The sequence below is a fragment of the Dromiciops gliroides genome, chromosome 1, assembly GCF_019393635.1.
Source record: "Dromiciops gliroides isolate mDroGli1 chromosome 1, mDroGli1.pri, whole genome shotgun sequence".
NCBI classification, from domain to species: Eukaryota; Metazoa; Chordata; class Mammalia; order Microbiotheria; family Microbiotheriidae; genus Dromiciops; species Dromiciops gliroides.
In genome coordinates this window covers 545503988-545526106 of record NC_057861.1, presented here as the reverse complement: position 1 = coordinate 545526106, position 22119 = coordinate 545503988, and the positions used below count along the sequence as shown (strand labels likewise).

Below are 22119 nucleotides of genomic sequence, written 5' to 3'. Positions count from 1 at the left end.
TTAAATGTTAGGGGAGAGCAAGGAGTAATGATTTTGGGGGTCCCTGAAAATTCTGTGTGGTTATCAAACATCATAGGGATTTGTCTGTTCTGTTCAGGGAAAGACCTCAGTGCTGAGAGATAAACAATGCCAACACCATTGGACTTAGTCCTATGTTTGCTGCCAGATGCAGACCTGAGAAACAGAGGAGTGCTCACCCCCAGCCCCTACCCCACCCCCCCTCTTCTTTGGTGTCTGGGCATGCAACTGAGCTATCATGTGAGCAACAAATGAGGTTGTTTTCTCTCACATGGCTCTGGAGGCCCAAGGTTTAGTTGGACTGTGTTGCCAAGAAGGAATTAATACCCTTTCTTCCATTTCTCCCCCCAACAGAGTTCTAGCAGTGAAATTAGGTTCAAAGGTTTGCTGTGGTGATCATGCAGCCTCTGCTCAGACTCCAACGGTACCGAGCCCTTTGGACCTCCTGGCTGTCCTGCTGTCCGCTGCACCTCCATCCCAGGCACATGGTCCAACAGGCTTTCTTAGTGAGCAAGAAGATCCAGAAATGCCTGCAAAGTTAACTTTGCCAAGGATGTGCTAGATCACATAGCGGGCTCATATGGAAATGGTGATAGAGATTTCCAGGGAAAGGGTGTCAGAAGTGGGGGAAATTGGGAAGCAGGAACTAGACTCTTGGTGTTTGTACTGTTTAGTTTGTGAGAAGTAGAATATCAAAAACCATGGCAAGTGTGGGGACCCTTGCTCCATTCCCACCCCAACACAGAACACAACACCTCTTCCCAGCAGTTTGGGTAGTTTTAGCTTAAAGCACCCCTATCCCATCTTTCTGGTCCTCTCTCTAGTTCTCCCACTTGTTTTCTCCATGAAGTCTTTCTTAAGTCAGAATTTCCCCAAAGGCCAATTGATCCCATCTGTTTCCTGCACTACGAGAAACAATGGGAGGCTTTCCTATGACCAACATACTGGACTTGAAATCAGATTGCATCCTCCTTTCCATTCTATTTGGACCCACTCAGATGTCTCACCTTATTCCCTCATCTCCTGATTTTTTTGTCTCTAGAGGGTAAAACATGGAGGAATATAGTCTACTTATAATAATGTACAATGGAAGTGAAGAGTGACTACCAGGGAGTTAAGAAACCTAGGTTATAGTCTTGGCTTGACTGCTGTGTGACCTTGATTAAAACCATTCCTTTCTCTGGGCTCCAGTTTGTCTCTACAGGGTAGACATAGAAGTAGGGGTGATAGGTCAGTTTCCCTCAGGCCCATCTTGGGAAGAAAAGGGGATTAAACGGGCAAGTTCAGCTAAAGGAGGCTCCAACAGTAGGGCAAAGAGGAGAAAGGTTGTTAGAGGACTCAAATATAACACGTTGCTAATGGATCTGAAAGCCCATATTGGAAGGTCAAGCAGATCAGAATCCATTCTCCCTCCTTCTACCCCCTCACTACCCTACATACTCTAAAGAAGGTGCAGTGAGGTGGTAAAGTAGATAGAGCACTGGCCTGAAGTTGGAAACACCAGAGTTCAAAACTGATCTCAGATACTGTCGTGACCTTGGTTAAGTCTGTTCCTCTGTTTGGGTTCTAGTTTCCTCTAAATTAAGGGGTTAGACCAGATCATCTATAAGGTTTCTTCTAGCTCTGGCACTCTAGTATTCTTTATTCCCCAGCCCCCTCACACACATACACTTGATCCTGGCCCTGGCCATTGCTTTTCACATAGTGATAAAATGATATTGCATAGTAGACAAATAGAACCTGTAAAAATAGAAATAGACCCAAGAGGTTTAGAGGGAACCAGGTAGCATCCACATCCAAGGTAAAACAATACCTTGAAGGCAAAATTAAAATGATGTCACAGTATTATAATAAGGTCCATGTTGACATGAGCTTCTGAGTCACATGAACTCATTCTGTATTCAGAACCTTTGACCCAGTCACCCTTGGACATCACTAACCCTACTCTCCCACAGAAGCTGAACAGGAGCCTTCTCTTCCAAATAGTACAGGGGATAGATAGATAGATAGATAGATAGATAGATAGATAGATAGATAGATAGATAGATAGATAGAAAGATAGATGGATGGATGGATAGATAGATACACACATATATATTCATATAGATATACATTCATACATATGTGTACATATGAATATACACACATATGTATATGTATTTATATATTTATATGTGTATATGTATGTTTACATATCTATTCATGTCTAGATGTGCACACATATGTATACACTGTGCCAAGGATTAATATCCCATGCTACCTCTCAAGTGCCTGGCAATCGTTACAGTCTTAAAGACATAGTATGCCCTAACCCATATGGATGGCCATTCTCTATGTATATTGTATCACTAGGTTTTCTATTTCATCAGGAAGGCAAGAAAGCCCTGACCCCAGCTCTGTGGTGGGTTAGTGACGAAGGCAATGAGGTGAAGTGGAATTACCAAGAGTTAGGCGATTTCACCCGCCAGGCGGCCAATGTCCTCTCAGATGCCTGTGGCCTGCATCGAGGAGATCGTGTGATTGTGATTCTACCCCGGATTCCTGAGTGGTGGCTGACAACTGTGGGTTGCATTCGAGCAGGTCAGTGGTAAGGCTCAGATCTCAGATACTTAAACTTAAGTAAACAAAGGTATCAATTATTTTTTTCTTTTTAAAAAGGAAGCTACACCTTACCCCCCTTACTTTGCACACTCAATATTGCCAGGAACTGAGAAAGTACATTTTTGTCTTAAAACTTGCCGCTATATTTCCTGCTCTTTCTGGGTCTATGACATTGGGGACAACTAGCTCCTCTTGGGATTGACTATCCTGGCTATGGCTAACCAGGTCTTCTGCCTCTCTTCCTTCTCTCCTATTTCTTGTCTCTTTGTCCTGATCACTGGCACATCTACAGCAAAACGAAAACAACCTTCTAACTTGCCTTCTTTTGTTGTTGATCTCCAACAAAAGGTTGGAGAATTTAGCCAATGATTTCAAGCCTGTATGCTAGCATACTGTCTTCTTCTTCTTTTTTTTTTTTTTAGTGAAGCAATTGGGGCCAAGTGACTTGCCCAGGGTCACACAGCTCCTAAGTGTTAAGTGTCTGAGGCCGGACCTGAACCTAGGTACTCCCGACTCCAGGGCCAGCGCTCCATCCACTGTGCCACCCAGATGCCCCTAGCATACTCTCTTAATATAATCTAGAAGGCATCAAGAATCAGACTCTAATCCCAGTTCAACCAAGGACTAGCTAGTAATTTAGACAAATCATTGTATTTCTCTGGGTCCTCTGGCTTTCACTATCTGTAGAAAGAAAATTTCTTTCTACTTTGTGCCCTGCCATAGAGCTGTGAATGTGAATCAGAAAAAATGCTTAGATTTCTTTAGAAGGAAGGTACTAGAATGATCTGAGCATAACCCCTATGCTTGACCCAAAATGTGGATAACTCTTTGTAGAATTATCACAGAGGTCTGCCTACAATCATGCAGACTTGAACAGACAGGATACCAGTCTACCAAGAGGCAGGCTATTTCTCTCCCACATGACTGAAATTCCCCAAAGGAGATAATGGTCCTTTGGGCTATAGAACTATTTCCTTTTGAAATACATATAACCAACCCCAAAGTTCCACTGGGGAGACTGTTCATTACTAGTCCAAACTTCCTTGTGCCACCTTCAAAAGACAAAGTTATCAGGGCAGCTAGGTGGCGCAGTAGATAGAGTACCAGCCCTGGAGTCAGGAGGGCCTGAGTTCAAATCCAACCTCAGACACTTAACACTTACTAGCTGTGTGACCCTGAGCAAGTCATTTAACCCCAACTGCCTCACTAAAAAAAACAAAACAACAAAAAGACAAAGGTATCAAATAAAATGAAAGACCAAAAAGAAAAAGATTGGGAATAAAGGAAAGAAACCTTCACAGGAGACTTCAAAAACCAAAGAAATGAGTAAATAATAAAGAGTCCCCAGTGCACAGAATAAGCATTATGGATTTTTTTAAGTGAGGAAAAATCCCTTCCAGCTCTACATTCTTGATACTATTATTCTGTGATACAGCACTAAATATATATGTACTGATAGCTATTAAGTTCTTAAAGAAAAAAAATAACCAAAAAACAAAAAAAGACTCGGGTGGTAAGCCACTAACTCTAGTCGACTTTAGCATTCCTTTATCAGAGCTTGATAAATCAAATGGGAAAATAAACACAAAGGAAATTATAGACCAAATGTTGGGAGAAACTGGATTTGATGGATATATGAAGATACAAATGAGAACCTTAGTGAATATATATATATATGTATATATATATATATATATATATATATGTAAATCTTCCATGGGACTAAGTTTTAAAACACTAGGATATCAGGAATTCAAGCAACTACATGATAAAAACGTTACATATCCTTTACAGACCATGACACAATAAATTGTAAACACACTTAAAGAGAAAATGTTTTTTAAAACATCTTAAATAGGGGCATCTAGGTGGCGCAGAGGATAAAGCACTGGCCCTGGATTCAAGAGAATCTAAGTTCAAATCTGGCCTCAGACACTTGACCCTTACTAGCTGTGTGACCGTGGGCAAGTCACTTAACCCCCATGGCCCTGCAAAAAAACAAAAACAAAACAAAACAAAACAAAAAACCATCCTAAATAATGATTAGGTCAAGGACCAGGTCATAGAAGCATTAATAAAACATATTCAAAAGGATGATAACAATTAGATTACTTACTAGATTTCATGGAATGCAGCTAAAGTAGTCCTTAGAATAAAATGTATATACCTGAACATTTTTCTTAATATTAATTAAATTGCTTTTAAAAATTAAGTGTCTATATCACCTTAAATTTTAAAGATATCCTCATGCATATTTTAAGATTGTTTATTGATTTATAGTTTTTTCATTGTAAAATTAATTAATTAACCCTTATTTTCTCTTTTGTTGAGACAATTGATTGCTTTAGCAAAGTAACAAACACAAGATAAATCAACAAATCATCAGCATTTCTGTATACTAGGATGAAGAAATAGAGAAATATCATTTAAAATAACAATTAGATAAACTAAATATCTTAGAGTTAATCTACCAAGAGGTAAAGAGGTGGCGCATTGCTAGATCTGGAATCGGGAAGATCTGAGTTCAAATCCACCTTCAAATACTTACTGTCTGTATGATCCTGGACAAGTCATTTAACTTCTGTCTTCCTCAGTTTCTTCAACTATAAAATGGGGGTAATAATAACAATTACTTCCTGGGATATTTATGAAGCACTTTGTAAACTTTAAAGAACTATATAAATGTTAGTTATTATTGTTATTACTACTACCAAGATACAAATGGGACTTATACAAATAAAATTATAAAATGACTTTTGCAGAAATTAACATGGGTCAGATAAATTGAAATACTCCATGTCCATGACTAAGCTACATCTATGTAATAAAAATTATATTAATACCTATGTTAGTCTAAATTTACATCATATCAATGACATTACCAAAAGGATAGATACTTTGTAGAATGAAATAAAATAATTTTTAAATTCATATAAAGGAACAAAAGGTCTACATTATCTAAGGAAATAAAAAAGTAGGAACAAAGAGCTTTGTCATAAGCAGATTACATATATTATTATATTAAATTATATTATAAACAAATAATTATCAAAATGCTGTAGAACAATAGAAAAGTAGAATAGATTAGATAAACAAGATTTAGAAGGAAATGGTTATAGGTGACTAGCCTCTGATAAATTTAAAAAGACTAAAAAAGCAATAAGGAAAAACCTGTTTATTCAACTGGGAAAACTGGATAGCAGTTTACCAAAATCTAGGTTTAGTTCAACATCTTAAATAATATGCTATAATAAATTTTCAAGTGGGAAAAATTAACAAACATAATTTTTTTTCAAAAGTTAAAGGAAAATACAGGGTTTTCTACCTCTCAGAACCGTAAATAAGACATGTTTGTGTAATGAATCGCAACATGCACAATGTTATGAAAATAATAGACCACTTATCTAATTGCAAAACAAATTCAAACACTAGCATAAGAAGAAAAAATATGGACTGGGAACAATATTTTCAAAAAAATTTTTTTTCTCTGATGAAGGTCTTATATCCAAAATCTACAGGGAACTGATACAAATAAATAGATAGAACTGGGTTATTCAGCAATACCCAAATAATTGAAAGATACCCCAAAAAATTCTCAAAAGAGAAAACACAAATGATGAACTCAGGTGCTTTTAAAAACACTGATCATCAAAGAAGGGAAAAGGACTTGACCTGTGATTTCATTGGTAGAGGGAGCTTCCCAGTGAGGAAATTTCCTCCACCAATGCAGATTGGTAACTTCTTTGCAACTTATCATCTTAGAAAGTTGCCTAGAGAACTTAGAGTTTAAGCGACTTGTCCAGTGTCAAACTGGTAGCATATATAAAAAGCCAAGACATAAACCAAAGTTTTCCTTGTTTCCAAGCCAGCTCACTATCCACACTGCCCATCCAATTACCAAAGAAATAAAAATAAAAACGCTTCTGAATTATCATCCATCAAACTGGTAAAGTCGACAAAACATGGAAAAATTTAGTGTTCATGAGATTTAGGAAGACAAACACATTGACTTGGGGCTGGTGGGGCTGCCCAATCACTGAAAATTAATTTTAAAATCATGGAAGTGCATAAATCACTCATACTCTTTGACCTAATGATCTCATTATTAGGTTTATATGCCAAAAGAGTCTATATTGGGGAGGAAAAAAAGGAAAAGGCCTTTCTATATGAATACATTCATAGCAGCATTGTTTTGAAACAGCAAAACATTGGGAACAAAATGAATCCAACATTTGGAGAGTGGCTGTACAAATTGCAGCATGTCAATGTGACAGGATATTACTGTACCATGAAGCATGATGAATAAGAATTCAAATATGTGAAGTCTTGTATGAAAGGATGTAGAATGAACAAAACATAACCAAATGCACAATTTACAAGATTACTAAACAAAATAAATGAAGAAAATTTGAAATGGTAATAAATCCCAGATCACAAATATTACACAACACTGATACTAACTTATAAAAACAAACATCTGGGGGCAGCTAGATGGCGCAGTGGATAGAGCACTGGCCTTGGATTCAGGAGTATCTGAGTTCAAATCTGACCTCAGACACTTAACACTTACTAGCTGTGTGACCCTGGGCAAGTCACTTAACCCCAATTGCCTCACTAAAAAAAAAAAAAAACTAAAAAAAACAAACATCTGCCCTTTCTTTTGAGAAAGGGAAAATTATTCAAATGCAAGGTTGCAAATATTGTGAGACACAATCACTCTTTATTTACTTTACTGTTTCCAAGGACTGTACATTTGGGGGAATTCATTTGGAATTATGCCAGGAGATTTGGTAATATATCAAGATAAAATTTATCAATTATTTTTTGAAGATGACAAATATCCGAAGGTAACATTTTAAGTGAATCAATTTATCAGATGCTTCTCAACCTCACAGCCAAGAAGGCTCCCACCAAAAACAAAGCAAAAACTATCTTTCATTGTCTGTCTAAAATTCTACCATTAAAGATTCATTCTTTTAGAGTTTTTAAATCTTTTTAGTCCTCCAGAGCTCTTCATTTAAATTCCACTGGCTTTCTGAGAGGCTACACTTTAAAATGATATCAGCTTACACTTTTCATGGGAATTAGCTTCCAAATGATATATACAGGTCCAGTGACTAAAAGCATTTGTGAAAAACCAGGATAGATATCCAGACTACAAGGTACTTTCTGAAATCCTAGGGCTGAAATAAGGAATGGGAGAGCACCAAAGACAAATCCAATCCCTTTGATCACAACGTCATCTTTAGGCAGCCCTCACTGAAATGCCAGGAAAGTAGCCTACTAAAGTGGGCAAACTGTTGGCTATAGACACTAGACTCAGAGAAACAACTGGACATTTGCACAGTGACCTGAGTGCCTTCCCTTTTTGCTGCTTTTGGGGAGAGCATGTGACCCAGGAGAGGGAATCACAGTGGCCTGATCCTATACTAATTCTGTCTGGCATCCATAGGATTTTCTCACCTTTTTCTATAGATTCTGGCTGTCTGCTTCTTGTAGTTAAACAACATCTCCTGGTCAGTAACCACAGTTTAAAGATGATAACATCTGACTGTACTGGGGAAAGACAGTTTCCACTACTACCACTCATCCTGACGAGTCAAAACTGACCTCATAAAAATCAAAGAATCATTAAATTTCAGAGTTGGAAGGAACCTCAGAGGGTCATCTAGTCTAATCCATAACTTAAATGGGAATCCTCTATTCTAAATTCATTTTAATTCCTTATTTTTAAAAATGTATTATCACGGGGCAGCTAGGTAGTACAGTGGATAGAGCACAGGCCCTGGAGTCAGGAGGACCTGAGTTCAAATCTGGTCTCAGATACTTGACACTTACTAGCTGTGTGACCCTGGGCACACAGCTAGTAACCCCAATTGCCTCACCAAAAAAAAAAAGTGTTAAAAATGTATTATCACTTTGTACCTTGTATAAAGTACCTTGTGCTTAGCATGTCTGCACACTTAATACTGTAATTGTAATAGATGTACTAACTCTTTATACTCATCATAGTCTTTTGGATGTTATGGTTAGCTCATCTCATCTAATAAACTGTAAGCTCACTGGGAATAGGGACTACATCTTAATGTTCTGTGTATTACTAGTGGTTCTTAGCACCCACCTTATACACATTAGACATTCAATCACTATTTATTGAAGGAATTATTCAATGAACAAACCAACAATCACTTGCTTCTTCCAGGACTTGTGTTCATTCCAGGCACCACTATGCTGGTAGCCAAAGACATTCTCTACCGACTGCAGATCTCAAAGGCCAAATGCATCATAACCAGTGAGGTTTTGGCTCCTACTGTGGATGAAGTGGCACCTGACTGCCCTGCTCTGAAAGTCAAACTCCTAGTGTCAGAAAATAGACGTAATGGATGGATGGACTTCAGATCACTATTACGGTGAATGTCTGGAACTTCTTCACTCTGTGATTCACGGAGGAGGGAACCCTCTCTACACTAACAGTTTGTCTTAGGCTTAATTTTAAGTTTCTTCTCTCATAGACTACAACGAGTCTTGCTTTTAGAAGTAGATGGAGTTGGCAGTCCCCTTTGTGTAACTGAAGAACCACTGGAAAGGGCTCCAACTACCCTGTTCTGCCCCGGAAATGGATTGGTAACTGATTCCTTTGTTTTTGAATACAAACCTTTTTGAGAAGGGCAGCCCATTAAAGGAATGAACTGATCACATTCTTTCCAAAATGAAGGTTAGCTAAGAAATAGCCCCATCCAGAATGTGGCATACAACTAACTATTTAGAGAAGAGGATCTCAGAGTTAGGGGTGTATCCAAAGATGGCAGACCTGGACAAAAGCTTCAGAGTCATGTAAATATGTTATTTGCCTTAGAGGAGAAAGGGAGAATGTTCATAAGGAGAGGAAGTCACTGAAAAGTGACATGTTTTACAGCTTTGTTTACCAGGGAGTATCCAAGGCTATAAGTTTTAGGAAGGGGTGGGGGGGGCGACAGGGGAGAGATGAGGGCTGTTTCTCTTTCCTTCTCTACTATATGAAATTCACAACTTGGGCTTGTTCTCTCCACTTGAGCTGCCTGTGTGACTGCTTTGAGCACCCATTTTCATGGGGACTTTTGCCTTGCAACTCTTGGCATTTCCAATTTGGGATGGGCAAACAGCCAAAATCAGACAACAGAGTTGTTGATACCCAACTTAGGAAATCAGAGAACGAGGTGTAGGCCCCTGCCAAACGAAGGTAAAAAATATCTGCTGAGTTGATACTTGTCTACAAGCCAACCTGTTTCAGTCTCTAAATGAACATTTTATTAGCTTAATTGAAGCATTCCTGTTACTCAGGGTTAGAAACCAGAGCACCTTCAAAGTCTGACAACCTAGAGGTCACCCAATGTCCCTGGGTCTGTGCCAGGAGCCTCATTTCAGAAGAAAATGTGGATTGTGACAGATTGATTTCTAGGCATTTTGCCTGGGAGCTGAGCATATATGGATTTGTTCTTTCAGCGAGGCCCCCACCACCCACAGCTGTTGTAGGAGACGGATGAGTCACAGATCCGATAGCTATCTATTTCACCAGTGGGACCACTGGAGCCCCCAAATGGCTGAACACTCCCCTGGGAGCCATTGGCGCTTCAAATCCAGGGATTTTAAGCATGACTAGGTAGTAGGAGGACTTCCTTTACCAAAAAGAGAACCTCATGGAGCATGAAATGTCACTGGACACATCCCCCTATATTTTGGGCAGGAATTGAAACCCCTCCTAGGACAGTGCCTGGCTCATAGTAGGCATTTAATAAATATTGGTTGGTTGATTGCTTAAGTCCCTTTGGAGGAGACCTATTCCATATCTCCTAGAGATAACAATAATAGTAACATTTATATAATACTTACTATGTGGCAGGCACCATGCTAAGTGCTTTACAATTACTATCTCATTTAATCTTACAACAACCCTAGGAGGTAGGTGCTATTACTATCCTCATTTTACATCAAGGAAACTGAAGTTAATTGACTTGCCCAGGGTCACACAGCTAGGAAATGTCTGAGGGTAAATTTGAATTTGGGTCTTCCTGACTCCAGGCCTGTCACCCTGTCCACTGTGCCACTTACCTATCAGATTAAGAAATTCTTCTGTTACTTGATCTAAATCCTCCCCACTCACTTTGTTTCATCCTTAGTGAGGGATCAGAAATTCCCCACCACTATTACATCACACCCTCCCCCCAATAGTTGGTTTAAGCAAGACAACCATGAGAGAGAGAGAGACATCAGTGACAGAGAGAGAGAGAGAGAGACCAGTGACAGAGAGACAGAAAGAGAGGTAAGTCATATTATCCTATTATTCCTATGAGGACTCAGTCAGAAGTAGCCCCTGTTCCTACTTCTATAGGATTGCAAGAGAGTGCAAAAATAGGTTGGAGATTAACACAGTGGAAAGTGTGTTAATTAACTTTGGGGGGCAGCTAGGTGCACAGTGGATAGAGCACCAGGCCCTGGAGAAAGAAAGATTCATCTTCCTGAGTTCAAATGTATGGCGCTCAGACACTGTGTGATTGTTTGCCTCAGTTTCCTCATCTGTAAAAATAAGCTGGAGAAGGAAATGACAAACCATTCTAGTATCTTTGCCAAGACAACCCTAGAGTCAGACACAACTCAAAAATGACTCAACTGAAAAAAAAATTTAATTAGCTTTAGAGATAGTAGGTCAGGGTTTGGATCCTGGCTCTTTAAGGTACTATCTTTGTGACCTGGTATAAGTCATTTTACCTCCAGGCCTCAGTTTCCTTATCTATAAAATGAAGAGGTTGAATTGGATGACTTCTAAATTTCTTTCCAGCTCTAAATATTTGTTACTATGAAATAAGATTCTGTGACCTCTGAGTTCCCTTTCAGCTTTTAAAAGATGATCCTTCCCTTCCAACTATGGGATAATGGGAGAACCTCAAAGTTTCCTTCCAGCTTATATATTCTCTGAATCTGCATCCCTTCAGCCCAGTATGGGAAAAAAATCCCATTTCACCCATTTAATTAAGGGGCATTCATAACAGAACTTCTTGAATTAAGAACATCTTAGTGATTTTAATGTTTCAAATTGATTTGTCTCATTTGAGTCTCTTGATACCCCTATGAGGTAGGTAGGATAGGGGACATGATTTTCATTTTACATGTAAGGAAACTGAGGTACAGATAGGGAAATTAGCCCAAGATCACCCAGTCAGTTAATGGCGGAACCTGGGTACCATGAACTATGCAAAGATGAAACTTAACGAATATCAATGATTCTGGTGTCTTATATAAAGGTGATCTTGTCTATATTCTCTTCTCACTTACCTAAGTTCTATCAACCACATGAAAAGTCTGCTGATGGTAAAGGATCCAACCTATGAGTTCCACTGGGAGGTTGACAGCGCAGGCCATCCTTTCCAAAGACATCCGGACATGTCCTAGCTTATAGCTGCTGATTATGCTCTGGGTGCTTTGCATCCCTTATCACAAAGTCTCTATAAAGCCAGGAGGGGGGAGAAGGTGTCCTTAATCTTACAGATAGGACAATAGAGTCATGGGGGAGGATGTGACTCACTCATTTGTGTTAGAGCAGATAAGGATCTAGAACCCATGTGTGCCTCCATTGATCCCCACCACCACCGATCAAATTGTAAGGACACTTCTCGACAGACACATGTACATTCAATTACATGCTGACACCTCATACAGAAGCATGCAAACACTTTTTGCTTTTTTGCAGGGAGAGAAATTGGATTGATTTGCAAGCCTCAGAAATGATGTGGTGTATATCAGATACAGGTTGGATCCTGAACATATTGGAGGCATTTCTGGATCCCTGGACATCTGGAGCATGCTCTTTTATCCACCATTTGCCAAGGACGGACCCAATAGTTGTCATCAATGTAAGTCTGGATCTAATGTATGGAGGTTGGCATGGATGAATCCAAAATCCCCTGATAATCATGGGGAGACAGTATATAGAATCATCAAGTCCTGGCCCAGAAACACCCATTGATATCTCATCTTGTAATTATGATATAGAAAAATCATTTCTGTCAGCTTGCAAAGATGCATTTGCATCCTAAACCCTGTTTTCATCTAGGAGCCCATGACTAGCCCTAGAGGGCTTAGACTCCTGCTCCCGCTAGCCTCAGGTTCTGTTGAAGCCATAAAGGACACTTTGTGGCATGACCTGTTGTTCTCAGCTTTAATTGTAAAGGTCCAGCATATCCCAGATGCTCTTCCTTGCTAAGATCTACCCCAGCTCTCTTTTCTTAATCCTTTAGTACTCCCCAACCTGTACCACCTCAGAAGTTTCTCTGAAATTCACAAATGCTATGCCAAGTAGGGCCATGCCCTTTAGAGCCTTGTGTGGCCTAAAACTTTGACTGTTTTAAAGCACTTTCATACATTATTTCATTTGTTCTCCATAATAAACCCTGTTGGAAAGGCTGGGTGACATTTATATACAACCTTTGGTAGGTTGTATGTAAAACCTTAAAATGATACCTTAGGTAATAGATCTAAAAAGAACCTCAGAAGACACCTAGGCTCACCCATTTATTTTATGAGTGAGGGAAGTGAGGCTGAATGTCATGCCCAAGATCATACAGAGAATAAAAGTTGAGATTTGAACCCAGATCTTTTGACTCCAGAGGCCTGCACACTTTTCACTGTACCAGGTTGAGGCTCCTGCTACTACTATTTATTTTTGTGGTTGTTAGGTACTGCAAGTGTTATTATCCTTATTTTATAAAAGGGGAAACTGAGGCTAAGTGACTCATCTACAATAACACAGTCAGTCAGTGTCAGAGATGAGGTTTCCATCTATATCTTTCTGACTCCTTGCCTGCTACATCATATCACCTTCCAAGAGATAGAAGCTAAGACCCAGAGTTAAAGGGACTTATTCAATCATCAAACACTTATTAAGTGCCAGGTATTGTACTAGATCGGACAGCTAAGTGGTACAGAGGCTAGAGTGCCAGGCCTGGAATCTGGAAGACATTAACTCAAATACAGTCTCAGATACTAGCTGTGTGACCTTGGGCAAGTCACTTAATCCTGTTTGCCTTAGTTCTTCATCTACAAAATGAGCTGGAGAAGGAAATGACAAACCACTCCGGTATCCTTGCAAAGAAAACCCTAAATGGGATCACAGAGAGTCAGACATGACTGAAAAACCACTGAACAACAAAACTGTTTTAGGTGCTGAGGATACAACATTCTCCACTTCCAAGGAGTGATAGGAGTGGGACCCAGGTGAACTGGTTCACAGTTATGGCATCGCAGGCATAGTAACTGATCCTTCAGGGTCAGCAGTCTTTCTACTGTACCCCTCTACCAATGTCCATTCCAATAGATTGTGTTATCTTTTGACAAAGAGAAGTACCAACTCACCTAGTCATTTTGGGGCTAAGTCTATAAATGCTTGGAATCTCATTTGACTGGAAACAGACAATAGCCTAATGGAAAGAAGAGCAGATAATATGTTGAGTTGGTTGGTGGCTCTTGATTTTTTCCTATGAGATTTATTTGCAGACATAAACACTGTCTCCCAGCGGTCCTTGCATTCCAGAGGGCCAATGAATGAAGAGCCCCCTCTCCTCTGAGAGTGCAATTATTTTTTTTCCTTTTCTGAAATGTTTCTTTGGTAGAGGTAAGGGTAAAGAAGGGAAATGAATGCCACAGTTCACACAACTTTCTCCTTGAGATTAGCCTAATGAACTTCTCTAGTCTTTTTCTATATTTTGAGTACATAGTTATACCCAATTGGGTATATAAGGTTCTTAATTCATTACTATGATACTGATGCCCTTCAAACTCCTGCATGACCACCCTCCTCTGGTCTTACATAAGTTGGAACTGACTAGAAAACATCTGGGGGCAGGGGGTGAGACAATGACTTGCCCAGGGTCACACAGAAAACATTTTTTTCTGAGGAAGGAAGAAATCACTTTTTCAATCACAACTATGTACTTATAGCCAATCTGACTCAGAGGAGGAGGAAATGACCTCACTTGTGTTGCATGGAGGCTTCCAGGAAAATTCCTCTGACCCGAAGGAGGTAGAATGAGTGTAGCAAGAAAAATATCTTATTTGGTGTCATAAGAACTGGATTCAAAATCTGCCATTAATTCCTATGAGATATTGAACAAATCATTTAACTTTTCTGGGCCTCAGTTGTTTTTATCTGTAAAAAGTAGGAGGTTAATTTCAATGACTTCTGAGGTCCCTGCTAGTTCTAACTGTATGAGCAATATTTTCCTCTCTTCTACCCTCAGTCCCTGGGACTGGAACCCTACCATAAGAAACTCACCTTTTGTCCCTTGAAGGCTCTTTGGTACAGAGTCCTCTACTGAAAGGCATATATCCCTGAGATGAATATCCCCCTAAATTATTATCATCCATTTCCTAAGTTCTATTCAGGAACCTGATGGGGTGACTCAGTAGGGAACACCAGAAGAAGGGAAAGAGGATCACAAATGAAAAATAGGAAGCCACCAAAGACAAATTGTGACTTCCCATGTTTGTCAGTGACTTTCCCCTGATTTTCCTTGTTCTAGTCCCTAATCCTATAATGGAGGAGAAAGCTCCAAATAAAATTAAAGTGCATAATGAGCCAAAAAAGCTTCAATGCAAAGAGCTTGGAATTTGGAGTCACATGACTGCCACTTAGTATAGGACTTTAGGGAAATCACTTAACTTCTCTGTGCCTTACTTTCTTCTTCTGTAAAATAAGGGGATCAGATAAATGGCCTCTAAGGTCCCTTTTAGTTATGAACCAAGGACTTGGCATTGGAGCTGCAACGGCAATTAAAAGAAATGTCACGCCACCTCTCGAGCTCCATATTAGAAGATGGGTATTGTTGAGGGACTTGCTATCTGTGCCTGTGATATCAAAATGCATCAGTTCAAAGATCTGATGTTAGTTTGGTAATTGACTCAAGGGTGAACATCTAAGCCATCTCCCTATTCTAATTCACCAGACTCTGTCCAAATATCCCATCAATGTCATGCTGGCGCCTCCTATGTTATACCGGATCCTGCTAAAACAAGATCTCACCAGGTAGGTAGCATCATTCATTGTCTCCAGGTTGGCAAAGTTCCTCCTAGGTCATTAGCCTTGCCCATCCTCAGACAAGAGCATCTTTCCTGGAATGAGGTTTGTTGCTAAGACCCAGCACTGTAGTTGGTATGCAGATGAAGCAAATGCAGCAACTGTTTCCAAAATGGGACTTTATCCTGGGTTAAAGTGGCTGCTAGTGGGAGGAGTAGGACTGTGTGTGTGTGTGTGTGTGTGTGTGTGTGTGTGTGTGTACATACACACCCTAGTATCTATCAGGAGGCAACAGGAAATAGAGCACTAGACCTGAAGTCAGGAAGGCCTGAATCCTTACTATCTGTGTGACCTTGCACAGATCATTTAAACTCTCTCAGTCTCAGTTTCTTCATCTGTAAAATGGAGACAAAAACAGCAACTAATTCACAGAGTTGTTCTGGGTATCGAATGAGATAATATTTGCGAAGTACTTTGCCAACCTTAAAGTCCTATACAAATGTTTATCATCATCATCATTTTCAGTGGATCATAGATTTAGAGTTAGAAGGGACTTTGGAAGTCTTATCTCATCCAATCCCCACATTTTATAGGTAAGTAAAATGAAGCTAAAAGAGATGAAATGACTTTAAATCGCTGTTATACTTAAGCAGAAGAACTGGGGTTTGAACTGAAGCCCTTGGCTTCTCACTGGTTAGCTACTCGGATGTGAAGGGCTCCCAATCACTCTCCCACTACTAAGAATTTCCTTCACTAGCCCACCCAGCAACCTAAAACGCTGCCACTGGTCAGCTACTTTTCCTTTAAGCAAGGAAGGCTATGGTTATTTGGTACAATGGATAGAGTACTGGACTTGAAGGCAGGAAGACCTCAGATACTTACAACTTATGTGACCCTGAATAAGTCACTTATTCTCTCAGCCTCAGTTTCCCCAATTTAATAAATTGGGGGGGTAGTTAATAATAGCACCTATCTCCCAGGGTTACTGGAAGGACCAAAGGAGATAATATTTGTAAAGGGCTTTGCAAACCACAAGTGCTATGTAAATGCTAACTATTATTATTAAATTGCAAATGCCACCAGGTCAGAGTTACAGCTCAAGTTATTTCTGGTTATTAACACCTCGAGGTGAATTAGAAAGAACACAGCCCTGTGAGAATGAGGCATGTTACAAGAAAGTTTTGATGGAAGGGCAGAAACATAGGAATCCTACCTTAGGAAGGCAGGAAAGTTAAAGAGGTAGAATGGACCTCAATAGTCATCTAATCCAACCCTCTCATTTTATAAGTGGGGAAACTGAGGTCCAAGGAGGTCATATGATACTTCCAAGGTCACACAGGTAGTAAACATAAAAGGTGGAATTTTAACCAGACCCTCGACTGTCTCCATTGTACCACCCTGGGATTCTGGCGGGGGTAAGGGGGGGGGGAGTATGAAGGCATAAGAAGCCTCGGGATAAGGGACAGATAGGAAGAAAAGGTACAGAAACAACGAGGAGTTGTCCAATACAAGCTATTTTTTTAGATGTTTCCCCTCCCCAAGCTTCCTCACGACTACCCCTGGCATACAAATAATGTCTGCACCACCTATGCAAGGTTCTCCAGACTCCTGGTGCCCCTTGCCTCAGCTTCCTTACTCCTTATGAGAGATAAAGGAACTGAAGGTTGAAGAGGTTTTAATGGTTTTCCCAGAGCCCCACAGTGAGTAGATAGCACTAGAAATGAAGTTCAAGTACTCTAACTCCTTGTCCAGGGTTCCTTTTATAATCCAGTAGAATGCTGAGCATCAAAGACAGAGAATAGAACTGTCATTCTCAAATGCTACCCATATGGGCCCAAAAAGACCTCAGGCACAATGTAGTAAAAACCACAAGCAACTGCAATGACCAGATTTCTCACTGGTCTACTATCTCTGGTCCCCACTGCCACCAACACAATCTTGACTAAGGAATCTTATAAGCCCTATACCCTGTCCACTCCCAGCATACCTCCTGGGACAGAAACTTGTTCCTTATGGATGTTTGGGGGTTCAGGACAATTTCATACCCTAAAAGTGTTTCCCACAGGACTCAAGACAATTGTTTGTTTTCCTTTTCTGTCCAGTTACAAGTTCCCAAGCCTTCGCTCCTGCATCAGCTCTGGAGAGACCCTCCTCCCTGAAACCTTGCACAAGTGGAAGATGCAAACTGGGCTAAATATCAAGGAAATCTACGGCCAGACAGAAACTGTATGTGCTCTCACCTTTATCTGTAGGCAGCATGAATCAAGAGTAGTTTTTAAAATTTGTTTCCAGAACTTCTAGAAGGGAAAACAAACATGCATGTACTTGCATTTTCTGAAGTCCTAAATCATCAGATATTCCTGCCCAAAGAACATCTTTGAACTGAAGCAGGCAGTTCGCTTAAAGGCCAGGTGCCTGTCAGGGTGGGATTGAGATAGAGACATTTTCCACCATTTTTTTCTTTTTTCCCTGCCCTAATGACACCTTAGCCTAGCTTCTTCCTCCCCTGCCTGCCACCTTTTCTGCTTCTCTCTATCCACTGCTAGATCCTAAAGACTGACAAGAGAGAAGAAAAGAGGGAAGTACTTAGCTGTCAATGGCTTTGTGGCATAGTGTCATCAATGTGCAACCCTTTGAGGTATGCCTAAGGTTTCAAGCAACTCAGAGTCTAGCCCAATGCACAAGACCTTTTCTAGGGATGGACACAGCAGAAAGATACAAACAGATGTGTAGAGAAAGCCACTCAGGTAACTGGATTCCCCCGACCTTTAACCTGGCTCCATTGCTATCCCTCCTAACAAAACTGACTTTACAGTCAAAGGCCAATAAAGGAACACTAGCCTGGGCTCACTCTATTTTGTTTTGTTTTGTTTTGTTTTGTTTTTGTTGGGCAATGAGGGTTAAGTGACTTGCCCAGGGTCACACAGCTAGTGTCAAGTGTCTGAGGGCGGATTTGAACTCAGGTCCTCCTGAATCCAGGGCCGGTGCTTTATCCACTGCGCCACCTAGCTGCCCCCAAGGGCTCACTCTATTTTAATCTACTGCCAACAGTCAGCCTCAGAATAGGAGAGAATGAGGCTCTTGTTAAGTTGGTTGGCAGGTGACACCTTCTTACTCTCATAGATCAGTTAGTTACCGCCTTGATTTTCTTATCTTCCATGTAATTATTTTCCCCCCTTTCTGTCTCTGGACTGCACTGGCTAATAACCTCCCATTTGACTGGTTGTCTAAAGACCTCTAAAGAGGAGCTACAGGTTGACCTATAGACTGGCAAGGGCAGAAAGGACTGTGGGAAACATGAGTAGGGCCCATGACCATGTGACAAAGTTAACGTAGCAGCATTAGCAAGCACTCCATCCCCACACCTCCTCAATAAAGTTTGCCCTGATCTATCCTGGTCGATTTCTCTCAACCAAAGATTACTCTTCTCCCTCTGAACTCCTATGGTGCTTTGTATTTCTCATGCATTTTCACACTCTACCTTCTTCTGATTACTTCTGCTCCCATCTTATTTTCCTTACAAGACTACTAAACTTTGAACTGTGTGTGCGCATGTGAGTGTGTGTGTGTGAGAGACAGAGACAGAGAGAAAAAAAGAAAGAGACACAGAGACAGAGACAAAGAGACAGACAAAGAAAAAAGGAAGGAAGGAAGGAAGGAAGGAAGGAAGGAAGGAAGGAAGGAAGGAAGGAAGGAAGGAAGGAAGGAAGGAAGGAAGGAAGGAAGATGAAGGAAGGAAGAAGGAGGGAAGGAGGAAGGAAGGAAGGAGGGAAGTAAGGGAGGGAAGGAAGGAAGGAAGGAGGGAGGGAGGGAGGGGAGGGAGGGAAGGAAGGAAGGAGGAAGGGAAGGAAAGAAAGAAGAGAGAGAGGGAGGAAGGGAGAGAAAGGAAGAATGAGAGGAGAGAGGGGGAAAAGTAATGGAAGGAGAGACAGAAGGAAAGAAATAAGGAAGGAAAGAAGAGAGAAAAAGGAGGGAGGGAGGGAAGAAAATGAGGGAGGGAGGGAGCAAGGCCTATCTGTCAGGAACCATGCTAAATAATGGGGATGCAAATACAAACAAGAAGGCAAGGCCCATACTTAAGGAACTTACCTTCTAATGAGAGAAATAACACTTAAAGGAGAGCCAGCAAGCAGCAAAGGGGATGAGGCTGATAGCCAGGAGATAGAGAAGTCTGGAGAGTAAGGAAAAGAACCAAGGGTTAATGGAACATAGCCTGAGAACCTCATGACATGGTGGTCAGAGCCAGGTGGTCAGAGCCAGTCCTGGGTTGTTGTTATTTTTTAATCCTTCCCCCACCACTGTCTTGAGCACAGTGTTTTGTCCAAAATAGACCCTGAGTAAGTAATAATTCACATTTTATAGAATGTTATGGTTACAAGTCACTTTACACATGCAAGGTGCTCTCATTTGGTGCTATCTATGAGGTAGAAAATTCATTTTCTTTCACCCTCAACAGAAACATAGAGAGGGCAGTATGTATTAAAGAAAGAGCACTGGCTTCAGAATCAGAGGACTTGGGTCCAAATTCTGCCTCTGACACTTACCACCTGTATGAACATGAGCAAACCGATTAACCTTATCTGTCAAATGAAGGGGTTGGACTCAATAGCTTCTGGGGTCTCATCTAGTGATGATGATGATGCTTCATTTAAGGTTTCCAAATAACTTTATAAATATCTCATTTAATCCTCACAATAACTTGGGGGGCAGGTGCTATTATGATCCCCACTTTACAGTTTAGGAAAATGAGGCAGACAGAGGTTAAATGACTTACCCAGGATCATACAGCTGGTAACTGTCTGGATGTGGATTTGAACTCATGTCTTCCTTGCTCCACATTCAGGGCTCTGTCCTCCGTCACCTTGTTCTACTATCCTATGGCCTCCATTTTACACATGGGAAACCTGAAATTCAGAGAAATAACATGATTTGTACTAAGTCACACAACTAGTAACTGGCAGAGTCAGGACTGAAACCTGACTTTTCTGACTTCAAGTCCAGTGTTCATTCTACCTCACTAAGTTGAGTCTTTCAGCGATTATTGAATTGATCTGAATCAGTCTTGAATTCTTAAGCAGGGATAATTGTTTGTGTTGATTTCCAGCTATGATCTCTACATGAAAGCCAGACTTTAAATGAATGGGACAACACGGGACAGTTGAGGGAAGAAGGGTGGGGAGTGGGCTAGGATACCAAAAGCAAGAGGAGGGAATTGGAAATGAGGTAAAAGAGACACACTTCGTCCACTTCACAGGTGAATCTGGACTACAAAAGAGTCTTTTGCTGGGCTGTCTGTTGTAGCAACAGACTCCCATATGGCTCCTGTATTTCACTGTCTCATGTCACTGTGCTTTTCACAGGGTGTCACTTGCAGGTCCAGCTCAAAGGAAAGCAAGCCTGGCTTCATGGGAAAGGCAGTACTGAGTTATGACGTCCAGGTTCGTTGGCCCTTTTGTCCTTGCATCCAGTTTGGACACCGGGGCCCTTCTTTTCATAGATTCCCAAAGCTAGAATAGAGCATTAAGAGATTAACTGGTCCAACACCCTTCTTGTGGTCAGTTTTCTACAAGGCAGATGATTTAGGGGACCTGTTTTTAAAGCTTCCATTCTTTCTTAACCGTACTCAAAAACTTTAATAAGAAGTTCTTCCAACCATCTCAGCTATGCCAGAAGCATAAAGGAAAGAAATTAGGGGAAAATCCAGGACCAGTGAATGGCTTTTTTTTTTTTTGCATGGCTTCTTACATACCACTGGAGTATATAGTAGCTATAGCAGCTCATATAGAACAATGGATAATCTGGTGAATTTTGCTCTATCTGTATAGCTATAGATCACTCGAGCTTTTTTTTTTTTTAATCCAATAGGAAAAGTGTTTGGAAGGTTTGATCCAGTCTGATCATGTAGATGGGAAAGCAATTTAAGGTCACTTTCTAAAATGTTATCTCTCATTTGCAAGTGAAGCAAGCATGGGACGTATCCTTGCTTTGTGGGGCACTCACATTCATTTTATGGACTTCTTTTTCCAGATTATTGATGAGAATGGTAATGTCCTACCTCCTGGCACATTAGGAGAAATAGGCATCAGAATCAAACCCATCAAGCCTATTGGTTTCTTTTCTGGCTATGTGGTAAGACTTCCTTTCTCTACCCTCCCCGTCTCTTTGGGGCTCACACAAGGATAGGGAAGTGTATGAAGATGTCATGCTCTCCTGAGCCCAACAGACTCAGGTAGGAAAAATGGGCTTCCCTTGGACCACAGAGTTAGTGCTTAGGTGACCTAAGTAGGTAATTAATCTACCCCTCCTTCTCTGACCTTCAGGAAATTTCAGGAAAGAAATGCAGACTATTTAGTTAGGACAAAATAGAAATTCTCAAAGATTAGCACTTGCTTCTGCTGCCCACGGCACCTATAAGAATCCTTTCTATGGAATCAAAACTCAACGATCCTTAGAGT

At 40.6% G+C, this 22119-nt stretch overlaps 1 protein-coding gene across 1 annotated transcript in view; it reads left to right on the top strand.

The window, feature by feature from the left end:
• Nucleotides 1-416: 416 nt before the first annotated feature.
• LOC122734948 (acyl-coenzyme A synthetase ACSM2A, mitochondrial-like) overlaps nucleotides 417-22119 on the top strand; it is a 28044-nt gene continuing 6341 nt past the window's right edge. The window contains 12 exon segments of the mRNA XM_043976143.1: nucleotides 417-533; nucleotides 536-548; nucleotides 551-607; nucleotides 2392-2598; nucleotides 8822-9029; nucleotides 10102-10147; nucleotides 10149-10258; nucleotides 12350-12506; nucleotides 15594-15673; nucleotides 17767-17890; nucleotides 21025-21102; nucleotides 21692-21793. Coding sequence (XP_043832078.1) covers nucleotides 417-533; nucleotides 536-548; nucleotides 551-607; nucleotides 2392-2598; nucleotides 8822-9029; nucleotides 10102-10147; nucleotides 10149-10258; nucleotides 12350-12506; nucleotides 15594-15673; nucleotides 17767-17890; nucleotides 21025-21102; nucleotides 21692-21793 — 1299 coding nt within the window.